Here is a 22960-nt window from a genome sequence, read left to right as displayed (position 1 = left end):
GAAAAAACAGAAAACAGCCAATATAACACATATTTCTATAGCAAGGAATAAAACCTGCACTTGATTTCAATTTGGTAATACATGACAGTGCAGATCTTGTTATACAATGTGGAAGAATTCAAAGCAGATTTTTTCATAAAAACGTGCTAGTCTTCAATTTGTATATAAATTACTGTTATTAAATCACAGCAAATCAACACCAGCTTGGGCCATTCATTCGTTCTTCAGTGTCTAGATGTAATCTGCAAAGCAAAGCTACACAGCTAGGAAAGAAGGTTGGCATATACATCAAACATTATAGTTGAGTGGCAAAATAACCATGATAATGCATTTAGACTCTTTCTTCATGGATCTTTAATTACCTATTCAACTGAAACAAACAGGTAACTTTGCAAGCTGAGTCATTTGGTGCTTTGCATCTGACCACTTTAAGAGAGAAAAGAAATAGAAGGAAAATGCCATTTTCATAATTGGAAAAGGTCATCTAATGCAACAGGTGAGCTACTAAGCACAGTAGTTCTGTACCTGTATTCCATTTACCTTATTAGTGACATCCAAATTACAGCTTGCTTCACAGAGTGCCATCACAATGGGCACATTCCCATCTTTGCAGGCCACGTGCAAGGGCGTGTTCCCATGCCGGTCTTGGAAATCTACGAAGCATCCTTGATTGATGAGAGTTTTAACTACTTCTATCTGACATCTTCTCACAGCAAGGTGTAGGGCTATATGACCATCCTGAAATCACAACGCAGCTTGTGAGAGGGATTTAGTAATGCCAAAAAACAAAGCATTGTGCAAAGCTGCAGCCATTTTGTGCTGCTGAGTGCATATTCCTGCCTCAAGAATTGCAATTTTTCTTACTTTTATTTTGAAGGAGGAAGGGAGATGCATGGTATCTGGCTGAAGAAATCAGCTATGGGATGAAAACGAATTTCTGTTAAGCCAGTGGGCTTTGCAACAGAATGGATGAAATGCAAATACACACTCTCTACTGATGACTTCTGTTGGAGTTGGGAGAGCAACCAACTGTAACAACCAGCTGTAAACCACTCTAGTGTTTACTGACAGACCTCAGTGGCAAAAGCCATGCAATCTGTTTAGCAATCAGCAACATTACAGAGACAGAACTTTCTCTCTCTGTGGGGCAACCTAAAGAAACAATGCAACTGAGAGGAACAAATAAATTCTTTAAAAACAAAAGCATTTTTCTTTAGTTGTTTTAGTAACTATTTAGCAACTATCAGCCATAAATGTAGCTAAAATGACAAGCATAACAAAAGCATCAGCGCTGAAATGCAAAATGTATTTGTTGGGATTACACCGTGAAAGACAAAAAATGATTCTGGATCAAACAGATTTGTATTTTTAAACAGATGGAATTTAGCTTACTGGAAATAGGTGTGATTTATCCAAACCATAGGAATCAAAGGCATGCAGTCCATCTTTTTCCCTTCTTAAGTTAATAGCTTATTACCAATTACAGAACCTAATGTTCCTGCCATTTTTTACAGTGTTACTCATAAAGTGATAATTTGTAAAGTGATAACGAATCAGCAAAAACCCAATCCTGGAAAAACAATCAGTGGGAAACTTCAAAGACTACTGCAGTCATCAACAGCCTCCACGGGAACAGCTCAGAGAACCTACGTCAGGGAAACCATGCTGGCCTGCAGCATTCAAAGGGAGCAATTCAGAAGTAGGTCTGCGTGACACCTGTGATCTCTGAACCACGAGCAACTCAAACTCACCTTGTCTGTTGCGTCAAGATCTGCCCCGTGTTCTGTCAAGCATTCCACAATATCGTGGTAACCCCGAGCAGATGCTGTCAGGAGCGGAGTCTCCCCTTCTTTGTTTTTGATGTTCACACTGCAACCTGCTTCGCAGAGCGCTTTGGCAACGGAGTGGTAGCCATGCCAAGCAGCACAGTGCAGTGGGGTTTCTTCTTCCTATCAACACGGGGGAAAAAAAAACCCAACCAAAAACAGCACGGCTGAGCCACATGGGAGGAGGAACAATTCCCCAGCTTAACTGAGAAATTCATGAAGATGACACAAAACAAAAAAAGACAGTCGACTAAGTAGTCTTATAAAAAGATGTAATTGCTTATGCTGACATTTTCAAAGCAAGAGTAACTCCTGCTGACGTGCTAAGTGATTACAGCTAATGCATCAGATTTTAATCTTTACCTGGATTCTGAGAGTCCATGTTTCTCACCACAGAAATATCTACTAACGACACCTTGCACGTCAGCAATCTTAGTTTTGATGTTTCCGTGGCTCCTGAAGCTAACTATCTTGGTTCTCTCACTTCAAAACTGATCCTCATTCATAAGCAACTTCAACATCCCGCGTGCTGAGGGACTAATCCAGTGTTTAAAACAGATTGCTCACCAATGAGATGCCGATCCCACTAGCAGTTTGAGGCAAAGCGCTCTGCTTAGCATGTTCAAAGACCACATCCTAGTGATTTAGGAGTGTAGGCAGTGACCTGGGTATGTACAAACCCGAGTCCTTTATATGTGCACCACAACAAGCCTTTGAAACTAGGCATTTTGAGTTCAGTTGTGACTGAAGTTCTAATCTGCTTTTTGCTTGAACCCAGAAAACTTCAAAATATTCAGCTTCAGTCTCCCCATACTTCATAACAGTTATGTGGAACATCATTAAGAAACTCACATGTTACACAAAAATATGGTACTGGGAGCAACCCACTAAAAAGCAAGATGTTCAATCCAAAAAAGTAATTCTATCAAATTCTAAGAAATGGGATATCCTTTCTGTAACTGGAAAATATTGAGGAGACAATCGATGCTGAAGTTAAGAGTTCTCAGACTGCATTTGATGTTTCTGTAAAAATCTATGGAAAAATAAATAGTTGAACAACAAGTCCTGTGGTCCCTTGGCCTGCTGCTGTGCTGTAGTCCGAGGGGATGCAGCAGCTGGGGAGGCTTGTGGGAATTCCACTCACAGTTAAATTTGGATCAAATAGATGCTTGCTTTTTTTCTTTCTATTAAGCCTTTTCTTTCCTGTTTTCTCACAAGAGTTCAGAGCTGTAAGGAAGCCCTCCTGAGCACTCATCTCAATTTCAAAAATGAGTGCTTGACGCTTCAGAAAGTCCCACGATAACTAAAAATTAGCTGAAGTCAATACAAAAACTAATAAAAGCTTTAACTGAACTCACAGAGCACACATCACTTCCCATACCTTCGTGCTGTTGAGTTTTCCATCTTTAAGCTTTAATTTTCAAGAGAACTTGTGTTTTACAACAACAGTTGGTTCATGCACACTGTTTTTGAACAGCCTTCATCTATTAAGAGGTATTGAAACCTCTGTGATTCTGTTGTTGTTTGTCCAAATGCAAACATGCCAGATGCTGCAAGGCAAGACTAAGAATTTTGACTGCTCATACTAAAGCCTTATTTGTTGAAAAAAACCCCAGTGTCCACGACTCACCTTGTCTTGAAAGTTTGGATTAGATCCGATGCTACAGAGAAACTGAACCACATCCACATGCCCATACCGAGCTGCAACATGGAGAGCTGTTTCCCCAGACTGCAATTACAGAAGAACATGCCAGTGCAATCTCATAGGTCACCCCCAGATACACACTGTGTTCAGCCTGAGTGCCTGCACGCTGCATGGCATACTCCCCCATCCCCGTAACCCAGTGGCACATCTGCGGTCAGCAGAGATCTCCAGTTTACAAACTCTAGTTGTACGAGACAGGTACATCACCACCTGACAGGTTATTTCTTCAAAGCCCTTCCTTTTTCAGAACTGATTTTTCCTACCTAATTTGTTCAAGGTCACAGCCAAAATGGGATTTCTGAGCAATATGAGGAGGCAGCAGCCTGTGCAATTGGGTGTTGGAACAGACGTCTTATTTCTATTCATACTATTTCCACATGCCGCCCCCTCTGCCCTCTAAATACAAATGTAAGGGGTCGGCCTAACACTGTTGTATATCCTGGCATATTTTGGTCATTACATGCAATTATTTGCAACCTTTTGTTGAAATTACTTGGGCGAAAAAAGAGGTATTTTTATTAAGAAAGGAACTTCTTTCTTAGTAGGCCTATCCGGAGTTGGGTAATAATTCTGCTAATGTGACTTGCTTTGCAGTTGTTCCCTCAACAAAGCAAACCGTGTTTTGCAAGTACAATTGCCTGTATACTGGAGCCTTGGCTAGTATAAAAACATCACTGTGGTGTAAAATTTAACAGCAACTAGTCTCTAGGATAAATGTTGCTCAAGTAACACCGCTGGAGACAAGGTAAGTGCTCATCAGATATGAATTGTTAGGCTTCATTATACTCAACCTCATAACAGTCAAATTTACTTGTCAGACCAAAGTGATTTTCAATCAAGAGGAATGAGAAACAGAATCACGATTTTATCCCGAGTTCCAATGAGAAATCTACCCTTCAAAGTGAAAATTAATTTAGGTTTGTACTTCCCCACCTACCCACCATGTACTCACCACATTTAATATGCATGCTTGGTTAACATTTGTCAGGAAAATAATCGGTACATTCAGCTACTTTAAAGCTGTGTTATCAGAGCCCTATATGTCAGCTTATAAAACCACATTAAAAAGCCATCACACTCTTGGAATTATGGCACAGCTGAAAATGATTCCAATTGTGAGACCTCTCTCTTTGCTAAGATAAATTTATTAAACAAACAAACAAAAAAACCCAACTGAAAATGGGTCTCTGCATGGAAAATAAAAAGAATTTTTCTTACCTTATCCTTAACATCCAAAGGGCATTTATTATCATTGAGAAATTTGAGCGTTTCTACATGACCATGTCGAGAAGCCCAATAGATTGCATTAGATCCAGCCTGCAGAAAGTGTTTGATTACAGATGTTATTAATTTAGAATCCTAATTCTCGATTTTCAATGAAGGTATACATATACATGCACTTAGATGTACACAGATATATTGAAGGGCTATTCAAGTTTAAAGGAACATATTAACTTTTTAAAAAAACCCAAACAACCAAACACCACTTTCAAACTGGTTCAACAACCCCACATACCAACAATGATGACAGAGAGGCCCTGGCACAGGCTGCCCAGAGAAGCTGTGGCTGTCCCCTCCCTGGCAGTGTTCAAGGCCAGGTTGGATGGGGCTTTAGGCAACCTGGTCTAGTGGAGGCTGTCCCTGCCCATGGCAGGAGAAGTGGAACTAGATGAGTTCCGAGGTCCTTTCCAATCCAAACCAGTCTGTGATTCTATGAAAGTTGACAAGAAGTCCTCTATGCAAAGATGATTTAACAGGATCACTAACTGTTTGGAAGGGTAAGGCTCTTCTCCAGTGTCAGGGAGTTTTCCGGAAAGAATGTTCATGAGATAAAAAACCTTTCTGCTGCTTACTTTACCATCTATTAGGCAGAGAAGCACACAGAGCATCAAGTTTGCTTTACATGAACCCTAGATAGTTAAAACACATTTTGAAAAAAGCTTCTTGCAAAGCATACCCTCCATGACATACAAGTTTTAGTTGCAATATTCACCACTGGTAAAATGTGCATTTATCATTCCATATTAAAGTTCACCACCATGATTTAGGGCACTCACTAATTTGAACTAATTGAGGCAATTCTGTAGGCACGAACTACATATTAAGATTAATATCATTCAAATTACTTCAGCTAATAAAATGATCCAAACCAGACAATATTCTCCAGTAATAAAAGAAATAATTAAAGATTTGCTTTTATCTTTTTTTGCTGTGGAAGACAGGAAACAGGCTATACAGCCCAGATTATTTTCACCTCCAATACAACTTGGTCTGAACCGCTTGCCCTCTGATAACTGTATTCAAAACTTATACAGAATGGTGACAAAGCAGAACTCTGACCTTATCTTGGACATCAATACGGGACCCGCGCTTTAGAAGTAACTGAAGCATCTGAATGTTTCCACAGCCAGCAGCAATCAGTAGTGGGGGTGTTCCATGCTAACAACGAAAATAAGAGCAAGAACAATGTATTTAATTTTTGAAAGATGAAGAAAAGAATGTGGAATAGAAGGCAGACTTCGAATGGCCTCTCCGGATTTCCAGTTTCAAATTAAGTCTTCAGGGAATGCTGTATAGAAAATAATTTGTCCCTTTGTCCAAAGAAATCATTGCACAACAGTTTTCCATGGTTTTTAAATAAATTCACATACGATAAAGGAAACACCACACATTAAAGGCACGCTTTTCAAATGAGGAATATTAGTGTAAATTCTCATTAGCCCAATTTAGTAATGATGTTCTCCTTAGCTACTTCTTTATATCTGCATTTTAAACCAGATTATGTAAAGTGTCTGCCACACCATCTCAAAGGCACAAGCCACCAGCAACATGTGGAAAATTAAATGGGATTGCACCATTAAAACAAAGAATACAGTGATTTCTTGAAAGGTTCAGGAGGCTGTCAGTGTAAACAAAGGCTTTATTTTCACAGTGCTCCTCAAGAGTATTTCTCAAAGGACTTTATCATGAAGGTCAGTATAACCATTCAAAAAAGTGAAAATTAGAGCAAAGATGATCACCTGGTAATGTGTACTGCAGTAAAAAATGAAATTAGCAATAGCTCTAAAGATGTAATCAGCATCTATGAATGATGGCTACTTGTCTAAGTAACTAGAGAAACTAGTTTATTTGCATGTAAGAAGAAAAATGTGAAGCTGATGCATGGTGGATGTGATGATCCTTACGGATCCCTTCCAACCAGGATATTCTATGATTAAACAGCAGAGCCAGCAACAGAGCTTTAGCCTCTTAGACTCCGTTCCAATACTTCTGTTGGTACAGCAGCAGTACACTGAAATACTGTAGGAGGCAAGTCATTTCATTTCTGAAAATGAATGACACAATCTAACATTACATTCACATCACCAGTTTCTGCAGTACGGACTTTTGTTTGTAACAGTGCTTTGCAAAGTCAGTCTTGGCCATCTGGTTATTCCTACATTTTGTGCAATCTTAATCTGCCACAAGAAACAACCGCAGGCAAAAGCAAAGGCAGAAATCTGATATACCACTGCTCTTGGCAGCAGGTTGGATTAATACTTTTTCGAAGGACTAGGCAAAACCCCCTGACATTTTGGACTCTATTTTCAGGTAGTTTGAGAAGACTGAACACAGAACACATTAAAACTTCTCCTAAAGAAAGGCAGAATTACTTTCCCATGCACTTGTCTTCTCCTTTTCATTTCAGGTGTTACATTTCTATTTTACAACTGTGTTGCTCTATTCAACAGCGTGATAGTTAGCCCCCCACGCACCTCAACACAGACCCACACTACCTTATTGGGTTGATTGACATCGTAATTTGTCAGAGATCCCAGAAGGTGCTGTAATCCAGGAACATTGTCATCATTGATGGCATGAATAATAGCTTTCATCACAAAAGAATCTTCCTCATCCTTGTAATTAAATGCGAAAGAAGAAAAGTTGTTAGCTGGAAGGAAAAAATCCCTATCTCAACAGCTGCCAAGACATCTAAAAAAATTTAAAAGTAAAATGTTCAGTCTTAAAAGTGCTTCAGCTGCAAGTTGTAATCCTTTGTGAAGCATATGGCTAACATGTACGCATGTTATTTGAAAACCCACACCGAAAACCCCCTCACTTTTTCTAGTACAATATGCTTTCCTCCTCTTCTCACACAAACCAGTACCTCACAGAGATTCTAAACAGACTTCTTTTATTAGGTCGGTTTTCTTTTTCCTCCTAGGAGTTTCAATAGGTATAATACTTGCATGGAATGAAACTAACTCCATGCATATACGTGAACTTTAAAGAAATCCCAAGAGGTACACAAATACACACAGGAGTATCAGATTTCACACCATCCAGGAACATGACACAGGAGAGGTACTCTGGACCAAGCTTCCATCTATTCCAATGGAATAGTTACCAGTCTGGAACGTAAGTGATGGGACCAGCTACCTCTGCAGGTGTAACTGTTTTTCTCCCATGCACTAAAACGTTAAAGAACTAACTGAAATTCACAAAGCCCAATATTTGGATCACTCTTAGCTCCTCTCTCCTGAGGTTGCACATTTTTTACAATGTTAGCATTAGGCTACAATCCTTTCTGCTGCAACACAGGTGTGAAACACCAATCCAGTGTTATAAAGCATATTGATAGATGGTGCAGGGGAGGCTGGGAAAGAAGGGTGAGACCCAGAGAGCAAAGAACGCGGAGGTAGGAAGGTAAGAGGAGGAAAATTGGAAAGAAGAGTGTGGAGTAGCACAGGAGGGACATGGGAAAAGTAAAATGGATAAAAAGGGCTTTGCAGAATTTTTTTAAGTTTGATATTATTAATGCACAGAAAAGATGAAAAGATGAGGTTACCCAGCTCTAAAAATATTAACATACATACTTTACTGATCCCAGGGTATTTGTGAAGAATGTTTTAAAACCTGGAGCTCAAGCTGAATAGGAATGCTTTTACTTACAAGAATTTGTAAGTAAAAAGCATGCAGCAATTCTTGCTGAATACTTAAATCTAGTAGACATATATAATAAATCAAACTGAATACTAGCCAACTTTAATATGTCCTTCTTAATGGCATGTTATGGTACTGCTGCCTGGCATCCACTGGATCTAAGAGGATTTCAATGATTTTGAATGTTCTGTTAAAAAATGCAGTATTATTTTACTTTACACAGTGCCATGAAAAATACAGATGAAATTTTTTCCTGTTTTAGTCCCTACAGTACAAAAAGTAATTAATGAATTACATTTCAAGGTCTGTGTCATACAGATCTGACTATGGATAACTGACCTCTGTAGCTTTAAAATCCATTTTTTTCCTACATATGAGATTAATGAATTATGTACATTTTCAATAGCCCAGTATTTCTGTTAGAATAGTTTCAGAAAATGTCAAGTTTCAGATTCAGTAAAGCATTATAAGCACATAAGTAGACACTTACCAGAGTATCATCACTCCTAGCAACACTCATGTTACTTCTGGACAAGAAAGATCTTGATAATCTTTGGCACAAGGATATTAAACGCACTGATTGCTTTTTAAAAATAAGAAGAAAAAAGCTATATGTAAAAAAAAAATCAAAACAGAATATTTGTGATAAGATGCTACTGCAGAGATTTTAAAGGAATACTGTCGTGTTAGCAAAACAAACTGGTGTTTGACTTCAACATCACCCATCTCCTTTTTATACTGCATTTGAACCTTCAATATCTTTGCACGTTTATAATCCAAGCAGGCTATTCATATGCATTAAGCAGTGCTACGTAATGTTTTTGGATTGCTACTGTTTCACTAAGCTGTTCAAATACAAAGCAAAAGAGATTTGTATCACGTCCTCTTGCGTACATTTAAATGTACGTATTTTAATGTACATATTTTAATATATGTACACAAAGAACACCTAAACTGGGTGTAAATTAGCTGGCAACATTCCTTTAAATGTCGTACTACAAAACAGTTTAAGATATTCCTGGACCCATGATTTTATTCTAGGGCAGCAAACTAAATTTTATAGAAACCACAGATGTTCACCTAATACAGACACTAAACCGCAACAAAACAATTGCGCTGCGTGGCCGGGTATTTTACGCCTTAAATCCACAGCTTAGCATAATCATCCTACTTCTTGGCCTCTCTGATAACGAATGAAACTCCTTCCCCAGTAACAGCCGCCTCTGTGGTCTCATGTTTCATCTCCCCTCATGATAAACACATTTTCATACAAGAGTCCTGCCCTTGCTGAGTATCAGTGTGAATTCCCCAAGCTGCAGGCTGGAGGAGGAGGGATAATTGTCTTGGTGAACTGCTCCTTGCACAGATCAACACTTTCAGCTAATACCATGCCCCACTCCCGGAAAGATTAAATGATGCCAAACCTTCTAAACAGGTTGGCAGCCTCAGACCAAAAAATCCTTTACAAGAGACACTAGTTTTTCCTTCCTACTCTGCTGAGTGTTGTCATATCTACTGTAGTAATTAATTCTGCAAGCCCTGCCTAAGGGATTTTTGTTTGTTTTTACTGGGATTACTGTCATGGAAACAGGTACCTACACTTAGAAGTGTCTTTCTCTGAAAACATCACCAGGACAGATGATGACAGCACACAGCAGTTGGGTAAAACAAACAATCCACACACAAGCATTTGTATGCAGATCATTAACAAAGCAGTCTTCCCCCAAAACACCACACCCAAGCACCTAATTTATTCCAAATGGCAGAGGAATAGGTTTCTTCTTCCTTCTTCTCCACCACTATTAAGGGTAGTAGTGGTGTTTCCCTCGAGCAGGTAATGCTACTGCATTTTTATGTCACCAACAACTGGAGTATTTATTCATTACTTACTTTCCATTTTCGTCGTGCTGCGAACTTTTTGAATTTCTCCATATTCACTGCAGAGGCTTTTCTACTAAGTGCTTGCTGTGTGTCTTTAGGCTACACACAAAAGGAAAATAAAGCTGCTGTAAAATATCCCACAATTACAACCCCAACTTCCACAATGCACCCTCCTGCGTGTAAAACTCTGTCCTTCAGTGATTACTTGCCCTTACATTATAATAATGCTGTAATTATACCGTAATAGTAAAGTAATTGTAAGCACATCATTTTAACATCCACAGCCTAGTGGGGCATGCAGATGGAATTTCCTGAGAAAATGCTCTAAAGGAAATTCAGAAATAAAAAAAAATCATGCAATACTAAAATTTGGGGTTTTTTTTATTTTAAACCAAAAAAGCTAACAGAACATTCAGTTTTATCTTTCACCTCCCTCTATCATGGGGGGACCCGATACCATCTCCTAGATAAATCTTTCTTGGGAAGACCTCCTGGCTGATTTTAAATGCAGTCAAACTTTGTTCCAGTGTCCGTGTAATCAGCTGGGTGCTGCTGGGACCCAAAAATACCACATCCCACCTACCTGTGTAGCATGCTCGAAGGCTGCACCCTTTGAACTTTCTCATGGGCTAATACTAAGCACCAGTTTTGCATTTTATGATCCCATACTGGAAGTCATTTTTATGGAGAGATGTGAGTAAAGGTAGTGATAGTGGGGTGCGGGTGAGGGGTGTGGAGGACAGGGGCGACATGTGACACCAGCAAGGTAGGGGAGAATGACCAGGAAGTTAAAGGAACACAACAAGACAAAGCATGTCTTGTTGCAGGAGTGAAGACCTTGGTCCCCAAGACACAAACTTGGACAATGCATGCTTCAGCAGTTTAAAAGATCTTTTCATCACATTCAAAGTGTTTCATTACCCCAGCAAGAAGTCAGCAAAGCACAGTGAAAACTGTAGTTTGGCTTATCGGTGCAGAAGCATCTGCCCTAGGGTGCTGAACTGTGAACTGGAGGAGCTGTGCATGGATAAATGTTCTGCTAACTGGTTCTCTGGCAAGTGAAATGGAGTCAAATACCCACCATGCATTGCCAAAACCTGGGAAATCAATGGCACCGCAGAGTTGTACTATTCACTATCAGAATGTAGTACGTAGTTAAAAAAAACTGAATGCCAGGTATTACATCAAGAAGATTGACAGGTCCATTTTCTATCTCCCAGTAGCACCACAGAAGCTTGATCAAAACCAAACACTGCGGAACAGTGGAAAAAGCAGTGGACCACTACCCCACAACAACTGCTTTCTTCAGTCTAAAGAGGAAGGACAGAGGAAAGATGGCCCTTTTCTGCCCAGACTAAGGAAGGATATTAGATGATGAAAACCGTGAAAGGAACTTTGACTGGATTCAGGAATGTATCTTTGTCAGTGCAATGCTCCCTGAAAAATATCTTCTCTGATTGAGCAACGTTTTAATCTCAATAGTAGGCTACTTCTGTATTGCCAACTTACATAGAGATATATTAATGAAGTCTACATTCTGCATTAGTTTTCATACAGAAAGCTTTCCAAAGCAGTAAGTTACATTAAACAATTATGCCAATTTTTCTTGTTAAACGAACTTGAAAAGTGAAAGCTAAATATGAAACAAAAAATTATTAAAACCAGAACAGAGAATTAATTACATGCTAACCTTGATCCAAGGGTGCAGCAAACTATCTTGAATAGTCATTCTCTTCCTTTAATAGAATAAAAGATAGAACAGTTTCAGATAGTAAAAATTACATGCTGCTATGTTTATTAAACGAACACCTCAAAAGCTTATGTAATTTGAAATACTAGAGACATAGGCTGCAACCATGCATACACAAGAGAAGTAACTCACTTTGGATCCTTGACTAGAAGTCTTCGTATAAAATCTTTAGCTAGGGCACTGGTATTACTGAAGAACTCTTCTTCAAACTCGTAATTCACAGCAGACACGTTTGCTAATGTTTCCTGCTTGGTCTCACCAAGAAATGGTGATGCACCACTTAGGCTGCAAGAAAGGCAAAACATTCATCTCATTACATGTCTGTAAAATTGCTGTCTCAACCCTCTGAGATCAACTAACAGCACAGAGCAAACATGTTATTCTCTGCTTTAGGACTGCAGACATGCACTAGGGAAGATGTTATCTAGCAGGGTAAAAAGCTCTGCTGTTATTTCAGAGACTATTGATCAAGATGAAGCTGCTGAGGAAAGTCATCTACAGATTTAAAGGCAGCTTCCCATACTATCTCAATTCTAATTAATGACAACTTTTTCAATAATTATACTGTTACTTTTATGATCACTAAACTTGAATCATCATATGCAATCAAAATGGGTTTGAATTTTACAGAAGCCACCAGAACCCCAGAGTACAGAAGCAGAATTAACCAGCATTTGCAAGAAATACCCATAGATGATGGTACTTACAGAATGTAAGTTATTACACCAATGCTCCTGGAGTGATGGGAAAAGGAAAAAATAAAAAGGGATGAGGGAGAGCAGAGAGAAACAGGTGAGAGAGGAGAGAAAAAAAAAGGGTTAGAACATAAGAATAATCACGAGAGATTTCTTTCAATTAAGATCCAATAACTTACCACATATCTGCTTCAAGACCAAGAGGCTCATAATTTACTATTTCAGGAGCTAAAGGAGAAAGCAGGAAGATCAGTACCTAGTCAAAGAACAGAGCTATGTCACTCTGAGCCTATACATGTCAGAGATAATAAGCTAAGGTGCTGATAGATAAAAACACCTTAATTGCAAGTCTAAGTTGGAACTGAATGCTACAAATTGCTTATTTAAATTTCAAAATGTTATGAATTACAAATTACATAACCTGTAACTCAACCAAACCAAGGTAAGCCACGTATACTGTTTCACAGACTGAGAAAGAATAGTTTGAAGAAACAACAGTTTTCTCACCAACAAACTCTGGCGTTCCGAAGATATTTTTGAATTCATTTCCAAAGTCAATTTTATGGGCTAAACCAAAGTCAATAATCTTGATTCGAGGCTTTGGTACATTCCTGTCCAATAACATTATGTTTTCAGGCTTTGAGAGGAGAAAGGGGGAGAGAAATACAAATTATACATAGGTATAAAATGTCTACCACATACGAGCATTCTCCAGCACTGAACACTTCAATTTACCTCCTTCATCCTCTTGAATTTTTCAGCAGAAAATTCCCTTATTTTCCTACTATGATCTAACACATGCTAAAACTTGACTACAGTACATGAGGCTTTTATGTTGTTGACAGAGTACTCTGATTTATATAGGGGCAAGGCTTTACCTCTTGTAGATACAACAGTTACCGTTTTCATGTGGACTGACCCTAAGTGAAACACGCTCCTTCTGGTAAAGACCACAGGCCCCACACTATGGCCATTCAAGCAGCGCTGGGAGCTTTCAAGAAGCAATTTCCTATAAACTAGTATTTGCATTTGGTTAACATTACTCCCTGAAAGAGGTTTAATTCACAGGTCTATCTTGCTTTTGGATCTCCAAGAGAAACTTTAGAAGTGGTCCCAGATTTTAAGGTTCAATGGACTTAGAAAAAAACAGATTAAGAGCAGGTTCTCTTGTCTTTTCTAGCTGTATTTTAAATTATTTTTTTGGGATTATTTTACAACAAAGATTTGCAAAAACAGAACAAAATTAGAAGACAAAACATCAAAGGAGACTATACCTGCACTCCACTGCTTTCAGCTAGCATAGAGAACCAGCTACTTACTCTCCATACCCTGTCATGTCCATAAGCTGGCATGTTCTGAATGGTTCCTGGAGCTACATCCATCCATTCTGCTCATATTCTTAAGGACTTCCGGGGTCACTAAGGACAGCTCTTCATCATCACCCCCTTTTACCGCTCTTCCCCAATTTCAGGGGCCAATATACACAAATGCAATTTTCTCCATTCCCTCCCTATATTTCTATTGCAAAATTTTGTTTTGCATATATTAATTTTTACTGCATACTTACATTCATATGCTTGTGGTATCTGGTGTAAGGAGGCTGCTTATTTTTAGTACAAGCACAGCAGCAAAAACCTTAACATTTCATATTGTAAAAAATAAATTTCTTAGTAGATTCACCCTTCTTTTCTCCTGCTGACTACCGTAAGCAATGAGGATGAGACTGGAAAAGGTGTGCTCACCCTGAAAACCGTTCCTTTCCCTGCTTCATCCCCAGAACACAGTATCCCTTTCAGAAGTGCACTGCAATATAACAATTATGCCTCCTTTTATTATTATAGATATAGCTGCCAACTTCAGCAGACTTACGGGAATGTTCAGCTGCCAATCTCTGAACAAAAAGTCTTAGAGAGGAAAACATTCTGAAATCAAAACATTTAAGAAGCAGTAGCTGGAGTTTAGGTATGCAATTAACAGATATTCTAAAAAAAAAGCCCAAACCAAAACAAGAAAGCCCCAAAAGCAAAAAAAAAGAAAAGGAAATTATGTTCCCTGTCTGCTCCACAAGGATCTTTGTACTCTGTACCGTTTCTGTTCAGTACCTATAAATAACATTCATATGAACATAAATGTATACAACAGCAAAAAAAAAAAAAAAGGTTGGAAAAAAGGACATCCTGTTCTGAATGTTTTATCTGGATACCATTCGCATTCCATATAATCATAATCATCATTTTTATTTCAAGATTGCTTCCTCAGAATGGTGTCATTTCATCAAAATTTACCATTTTCCATGAAGAATCTGACATTAAAACCAGATGGGAACTATTTACGGTTCAGTAATTTCAAATTCTTCCAATTTCTTTCCTCTATCTACACAGCTACCAGAACAAAGCTATGGTCAAGGTCTGCACGATGGCAGATTCGTGGCTCGTGTTACAAAGGACTGTAACAGATGTTGCTTACAGTTGTTGAAGTTTTTATCTGTTCAACACACCTTAAGATCAAAGTGGGCAATTTGCAGAGAGTGGAGATACTGAACACCATTAAGTATCTGTTTCAGAAATTCTGTGGCTTCCTCCTCCGTGAGAGATTCCTTCTCAGCCAAGAAGTCAAAGAGCTCTCCACCTGCAACACTTAAGAGAGAAGAAGCCAAGTTACTGACGTGCTTGTTGTTTTAATCAACGTGTTGCTTTTAGTGCAGCTGTTCTTAGACCAACCTTGAAAAGGACTGAGATGCTTTATGTCTTGTCAGTATCAAAAATGAAGATTAAAATTATGTAATTCAATACCCCAAATAGTTAGTGACTATCCCTCCTCCCTCTGAAAAAAATACAATAGTCTTAGTTTCAAACAAAAAAGGGTTTAAGAAAACCTAAACAAAAATGGTTTGCTATCTAAAATTAAATGAAGCCCCACCTACTCTCAGTATGCACATTCCAAAAAAATAAGATGAAATTTAAGTGAGTATACTCAAAACATGATAATGGAATGTACATAAAATGTAAATTAGCTCATAGTACCAGTAAAATGGAAGATTTCCACCCCCTCAAATGTATTCCACCCGATATAAAAACTAAAGCATACTTTGAAATAGTTACTGGCAGTTGTCCTACTATTCGGTTTCTAAGCTCCTCAAAGCATTCAGCTCTGAAAATAGTGCATTACGTTCAGCACATCTGTTGTATTTGTACTCCAGCATTGCTGCACCTTTCCTATATCTTAAGACTATTTCCAGTAAGTGTTTTAGCTGCACAGGCAAAAAGAACAGAGCTAAGAAGAGAGGAGGGTACATAAGCACATCTACACTTTTGCATGTGAAGGAGAGGAATAAACTGAAGATGACCCTTTTCTCAGATCATTCAGCAGTCTCGCAGGAGTGATGATAACTGTCAACATAAAAAGCTACTGAAGTGAATCTACAGAAGCTACAGACTAGTTTGAGTTGGAAGTAACTTTCAAAGATTATCAGGTTCCAACCCCTGTGCCACAGGCTGGGACACCCTCCATTAGCCCAGGTTGCCCAAAGCCCCATCCAGCCTGGCCTTGAACACTCCCAGGGAGGGGGCAGCCACAGCTTCACTGGGCAGCCTGTGCCAGGGCCTCACTATCCTTATAGGGAAGAATTTCTTCCTAACATCTAATCTAAATCTACCTCTTTCTGTTTAAACCCATTTACTTGTCCTACCACTACAACGCTAAAGAATGCCTCTCCATCTTCCCTGTAGGCCCCCCTTTAAGTATTGGAAGGCTGCAATAAGGTCTCCTCTGAGCCCTCTCTAGGCTGAACAAGCCCAACTCTCTCCACCTGGCTTCACAGGAGAGGTGCCCCATCCACTTGATCATGTTCATGGTCCTCCCCTGGACTCACTCCAGCAGCTCTGTGTCTTTCCTGTAATGGAGACCCCAGAGCCGGATGCTGTGAAGTCTCACCAGAGCAGAAGTCAGAATCAGTCTGTCAACTACACCACACAGCTTGGAGTTGTTGGTAGACTTGCTGAGGGTGCATTCAATCCCACTGCCCACGTCCCTGACAAAACAGTTAAACAACACTTGTTCCAGTACCAGTGACCCCTGAGGGACACCATTTGCTGCTTGTCTCCACTTAGACACCGAGCCGTTGACCACAACTCTTTGAGTGTGGCCATGCAGCCAATTCCTTATCCACCAAATGGTCTATCATCTAACTTAGAGATGGTATAATGCAGGACATTGTCAAATGCTCTGCATGAGTTCAGGTAGATGACATTCTCTCTTCTTCACTTATCCACCAATGCTGTAACCCTTTCATAGGTGGCCACCAAATATTTAGCCATTATTTGGCCTTAGTGAAGCCATATTGGCTGTCACTGATCACCTCTGTACTGACAATATGCCTAAGCATAGTCTCCAGGAGGATCTAGTCTATGATCTTGCAAGGCATAGAGGAGTGATGGACTGACCTGTTGTTCCCTGGGTCTTCCTTTTTTCCCTTTTTAAAAATGGGGGTTATATTTCCTCTTTTCAAGTCAGGGGGAACTTCACCAGACAGCCACTTCTCAAATACGTCAGAGAGTGTCTTAGACATTTCAGTTCCCTCAGGACCCACAGACGTGTCTTATCAGGTCCCATGGACTTGTGCACCTTCTGGTTCCTTCAATGGTCTCAAACATGATCTTTCCTCTGCAGTGGGACGTTCTTCATTCTCCCAGTCCCTGTCTTTGCTTTCAGTGACCTGAGCAGTGTGATTAGAGCACTTGCTGGTGAAGACCGAGGCATAAAATTAGTTGAGTACCTCAGTCTTCCCCTATCCTGGTTAACCAGGTCTTCTAATTCATTCCAGAGGGGGTCTGCATTTTCCCTTGTCTTCCTTTTATCACTGATATATCTTGCCCCAGTTTCAGTTATGTCCTGGTTTTGGTCAGGATAGAGTTAACTTCATTTGTAACAGCGGATGGAATGCTGTGTTTGGGAATTAAAATGGGAGTAGTGCTGATAACACCCTGATGTTGTTAATTGCTGTCGGACAGTCAAGGACTTTCTCAGCTCTTCATGAGAAAGGAGGGGCGAAGCCAGGACAGGTGACCCAACTGACCAAAGAGAGTATTCCATGCCAGTTACATCCTGCCCAGGGTATCGGGAGGCTGATGGGAGGAAGGCCGAGGGCGGCTCCAGGACACGCGGTTCTTGGTGGACGGTCGGGTTCTGGGACGGCTCTGGGTGGCACGGCCTGAGCTGTGTGGTTTGGTGAGAAACTGCATTGGGTATCAACAGCTTCATAGATTTTTGCTCTAAAGTCCTGTTAGCATTGTTATATTGTATCTTTCTGTTATCTTAGTAAACTATCCTTATCCCAACCCACGGGCCTCTTAGTTTCTCGTTTTTGGGGTTATTTGCCCCTTCCTTTTCCCTTCCTTTACTTCTCCCCCCCGCCCTTCCCTTTTACCTGCTCTTTTTCTTTAAGGAGCAGGCAGCTGCGTGGATCTTGGCCCTCAGCCGGGGTGAAACCACGACAAGTTAGGATAGAGTTAACTTTCTAGCAGACAGTGGAATGCCGTGTTTGGGAGTTGGGATGAGAGCAGTGCTGATAACACACTGATGTTTTTAGTTGCTGCCAAGCAGTCAGGGCTTTTCAGTTGTTCACACTGCCCTGCTAACGAGAAGGGAGGGGGATGGGGGAAGCCCAGGAAGCTGGAAGGGGACACAGTCAGACCAGGTGACCTGAACCGGCCAAAGAGGGTATTCCATCATGCGCAGCATAAGAGAGGGTCGGTGGGGGAGGGAGGAGTGCTTGGCTTCAGGATGTGGTTTTTGGAGATGGTCCAGCTTCAGGACAGCTCTGAGCTCTATGGCCTGAGTTGTGCAGTTTGGTGAGAAACTGCATTGTCTCTCACCAGTTTTGTGTATTTTGCTCTAAAAGTCCTGCTATTGTTATTTCACACTCTCTCTCTGCTGTCTCAGTAAACTATCCATATCCCAACCCATGGGGTTTTCCTTTGATTTTTTTGTCTTTCTCCTCTCCCTCTTTCTCCCCTGCCAAGAGAGAGTGGCTGCACGATGCTCAGCTCCTGGCTGGGGAAACCACAACAATCTACAGAAGCTTTTCTTATCGCCCTTGATGTCCCTTGCCAGATTTAATTCTACCAGGGCTTTTGCTTTCCTAGCAGTGACACCAGGCATGGAGCCTAGTATTAAAGTGCATCTGATCCTCCCACGACTGCTGTCTGCAAGTGGAAGAAGGGAGGGAAAAACAACCTGTGTTCCGGCTTCATTCAGTAACCGTACCAAGACCCTGAAGTCTCTTTTGATCGCTTTTGCATTACACATTGTGGATTCATCACCACCCACAGAGAGGAGCAGTAGTGGGTAGCAGTCTGAAGGCTGTACCAGGCTGGAGAATTTTCTAGTCATATCCTTAACACAGGATCCAGGGAGGCAGCAGACTGCTCGAAGACGAGGGTCTGCCCAGCATATTGGCCTCTATGTACTCCTCAGAAGGGAGTTGCCTACAAGGAGTAGGAAATAGGAACTACAAGTATACTTAAAAAACAACCAATCTCCTCTCAGTTTAAGGACATGCTGAGATGACAATCCACTGTAGTAAATTGTTTTCCTTGTTTACAAAACTGGCATTAATGCCTATAAGTGTCCTGGAGAATGCAAAGATGCTCCTATTATCCCCTGTATTTTGTGTTGCATTGCTATTTTAAAAAAAATCAAAAAGTACAATTTCATTTATGTTGCCTTTCTGTAGGGAAAAAAATAATCTCGATTTAAAGTTCTTCTTATGAAAAATAATGGGATTAACATATAACAACAGCTAAACAATCCGTGCAAATTTCTGGCAATACCTTTGACTTCTTTATCATGTCTACTTTTCAAGAGACTTAATCTGCAGTAATGTAATGCAAATTGCATGAAAAATGTATTCTAATGAGTTCTTGGAGCTTTCACTGAGCTGCCTAGACGATAATGAGAGTATTGTTTGGGGTATTATTTGTGTTGTAATATTTTCTGCATGAAAGCAATTATTGAAACAAAGTGCCATTAAATATAAGAATTACAGACAGTTCAGAAGAGAGGTCATTTTAGGTTTTTTTTGTTTTGTTTTGTTGTTGTACAGACATCAAAATGGAATATTAAAAATTAAATACAGTTCATTATTTTATAGAGGCTGGTCAGAAACATCTTACCAATGGATACACAAGCATATTCTCTCTCTCTCTCTTTTTTTTTTTTTAATGAAGAAAAGCAAAAGGTTTACAGGCTAAGGTCTGTGCCTCTATAGCCCTTTGTGATGATGAACTGAAACCTGTGAGGTTGGCACAGCATTGGCATCTCCATTTCAAATTACCAGGCTGAGAGACTTACACATCTCACAGAACTTGTTTCCACATGTTTCCAAGTGGATGCCTGCTGCATCCTTGTCTGCACAGCTTGCACATTTGCTGTTTGTTCTACCATTGCTGGGAGGCTGCTAACTGGAGCAGGCAGGCTTGGGCACACCATGGCTGCTTCCCCAGCAGCAGTCACAGCGAGAGCTGGCGCCTCTACGCGCTCACCACAGCTCAGCACCGGGCTGCTTAGTGAACTGGCAGAGCCGGACCCTCGGCTGAGGAAGAGGCTGAAAGACAGCAGCATTGATGACAGGTGTTCCTCTTAGAACCAAGAGAAAAATTCCCAAGGCTTACTTATTTTAGAGGTATCCAACAGAGAATCACATCTTTGTGTTCGTGAACCGAATTTTCATGTTCAGTTTCTTCCTATCTGCAATGATTCTGTTTTGTGCAATTTCATATCCTAAAAGTTTAGACCACATGAAATTACAAGTCTGATGTACATGCATCTTCATATACCTCAGAGTTGTCACATTTGTGACAGTAAAGTAAGGATCTGATGGAGGTCACATCTTAATCGCAAAGGACACTTTATACTATTAACCATGTTGTACCATGGAAAGCCATAAGGGCTGAGTAAATATATTTTCACTGTTATAACATGATTACATTTTGCATTAAGTAGCAGAGCACAAGTTTTTAGAAATATTTTATATAAATATTTTCACTAAGAGCAAAACTGCTAAGTGTTGCTTCCCTGGTATTTCTAGATATAGGTTCTAGCTTTCCCAAACTGATAAAAGTAAAATAAAGCTTTAGACAACTGCATTCTTTCTTATAAAATGTAACTGTAGTAAACACATTTTCTTTCCTGCAGGAAGGCTGACAGATGTGTTTACAAGCCACATTAACTCCCTCTGGGAAAGAAAAACACTTCACACCTGTGGAAAAAGGATTTCTGGATAGTGGTTTTGCAGGTTGCCAGACTTTCTTAAGTATGAAATGGAACTGATCACCAGAGATCAGAGGAAGTCATTATGGGAACCTACAGAGGGAACTTAGAACCAATTAACCTTCACAAAGTTAGTGTGGTCACCTCATGTTGATCAGATTGCTCATACTGTTGTAGCACATAAATGATAACTAATGATTACCTAAAGGATTTCCGATGAAGTTAAAAACTCCACCAACAAACCCCAAAACCCAAGCCAACGCCCCCTCATTTGAAGAGCCTTAACCTAGGGAAATTGAAGCTTACGCGGTTTACTTTACTTTGCTTAGATTTCAAAACAACATCGACTAGTAAAGTTAACAAAGAATTCAATTTTTTAAGCAGATTCAATTTGATAAATCACTGAATTCTTCTCTAATTCAAACATTTCTTCTACCAACCTCCAAAAGAAATGTTTTCCCTAAGGATTCTGTGGTCAAATGTCTCTTGTATGACTCCTTTTATTATTTCAAAACAGAAGTTGTCAGCCCAAGACTAGACTGTAATATTGCTACTTCTGTTTTACTATGGTTAAGGGGTTTTACATGCACTTCATTTCCCAGCCTTTATGAATTGTGCAGTGTCCTGGTTTTGGTCAGGATGGAGTTCAATTCATTTGTAGCAGCGGATGGAATGCTGTGTTTGAGAGTTAAAATGGAAGCAGTGCTGGTAACACCCTGATGTTTCTAGTTGCTGTCAGACAGTCAAGGACTTTCTCAGCTCTTCATGACAAAGGAGGGGACGAAGCCAGGACAGGTGACCCAAACTGGCCAAATAGAGTATTCCACACCAATTATGTCCTGCCCAGTGTAACGGGGGGCTGATGGGAAGAAAAGCAGGGGTGGCTTCAGAACGCGCGGTTTTTGGGGGACGATCGGGTTCCAGGACAGCTCTGGGTGGCACGGCCTGAGTTGTAGGTTCGGTGAGAAACTGCATTGTGTATCAACAGCTTCATAGATTTTTGCTTTGAAGTCCTGTTAGCATTGTTGTATTTTATCTTTCTGTTATTTTGGTAAACTATCCTTATCCCAACCCATCGGCCTTTTAGTTTCTTGATTTTGGGGTTATTTGCCCCTTCCTTTTCCCTTCCCTTGCCTCTCACCCCCCACCCCCACCCCCCCTTCCCTCTTCCCCTGCTCTTTTCCTTTAAGGAGCAGGCAGCTGCGTGGATCTCGGCTCTCAGCCGGGGTAAAACCATGACATGCAGTTACCAACTCACTTCTCAGAAATACAAAATATTCTGTACTAGACATTTTTAAACAGAACAGGGCTGCTGGCTTGTTAGGTTACCTCCCCACTGAACAGCATTGTACTTAGTGTTTTCTTTAGCTGCCAGGAAAATGAAGGCATGCTACCGCACCACTGTGCCTTGTCATTTTCAATTGTCCAGTTTCTTTTAGAGACATCAACTGTCATACAATCCTCTCTAGTGTGCCTAAACTCATCAGTTACATTAAGCAAGAAGCATTGGCCTCAGAATGGCCAGAGAAGAGCACAGGCCCCAAACTGGAACTATGATTTAAGCCATTAAGTCCCATTCAACAGGAGAATCCAACACATCATCTTTCCTGTACCCAAACACAGCTGCTATTTTGACTTATAACACGCAAATTCCCCCAAATGCCCAGAGTCTGGATAATGTGCATGTGTACCAATGCTCTGGCCCAGCATAGCATTCAAATCCCATCACAGTCATTCATATTTAACTTATGAAGAGCATTCAGGTTTACCATACACAAGTAGCATGCAGTTTACAAAACAGCCAAGTGATCTTCCTCCAAGACTGAGTTGGTGTGTTGCTGAGTCACACTGGCCATAGCACCTTTCTTCTTAGTTCTACCAAGCCTTCACTCTTACCTGTCTGCTAATCCTC

At 40.3% G+C, this 22960-nt stretch overlaps 1 protein-coding gene across 2 annotated transcripts in view; it reads right to left on the bottom strand.

The window, feature by feature from the left end:
- DAPK1 (death associated protein kinase 1) overlaps positions 1 to 22960 on the bottom strand; it is a gene marked incomplete at both ends in the record, with an annotated part of 94254 nt that overhangs the window by 26059 nt on the left and 45235 nt on the right. For both annotated transcript variants that reach the window (XM_084277979.1, XM_084277980.1), the window contains 14 exons: positions 541 to 738; positions 1752 to 1949; positions 3457 to 3555; positions 4750 to 4848; positions 5872 to 5970; positions 7308 to 7427; positions 8945 to 9037; positions 10345 to 10434; positions 12026 to 12071; positions 12218 to 12370; positions 12793 to 12819; positions 12960 to 13008; positions 13288 to 13417; positions 15278 to 15416. In XM_084277979.1, coding sequence (XP_084134105.1) covers positions 541 to 738; positions 1752 to 1949; positions 3457 to 3555; positions 4750 to 4848; positions 5872 to 5970; positions 7308 to 7427; positions 8945 to 9037; positions 10345 to 10434; positions 12026 to 12071; positions 12218 to 12370; positions 12793 to 12819; positions 12960 to 13008; positions 13288 to 13417; positions 15278 to 15416 — 1540 coding nt within the window. The remainder of the gene's footprint in view (positions 1 to 540; positions 739 to 1751; positions 1950 to 3456; positions 3556 to 4749; positions 4849 to 5871; positions 5971 to 7307; positions 7428 to 8944; positions 9038 to 10344; positions 10435 to 12025; positions 12072 to 12217; positions 12371 to 12792; positions 12820 to 12959; positions 13009 to 13287; positions 13418 to 15277; positions 15417 to 22960) is intronic.

Source organism: Gallinula chloropus (genome assembly GCF_964237585.1).
Source record: "Gallinula chloropus genome assembly, chromosome: Z".
Lineage (NCBI taxonomy): Eukaryota > Metazoa > Chordata > Aves > Gruiformes > Rallidae > Gallinula > Gallinula chloropus.
This window is presented reverse-complemented; position numbering and strand designations above follow the sequence as displayed.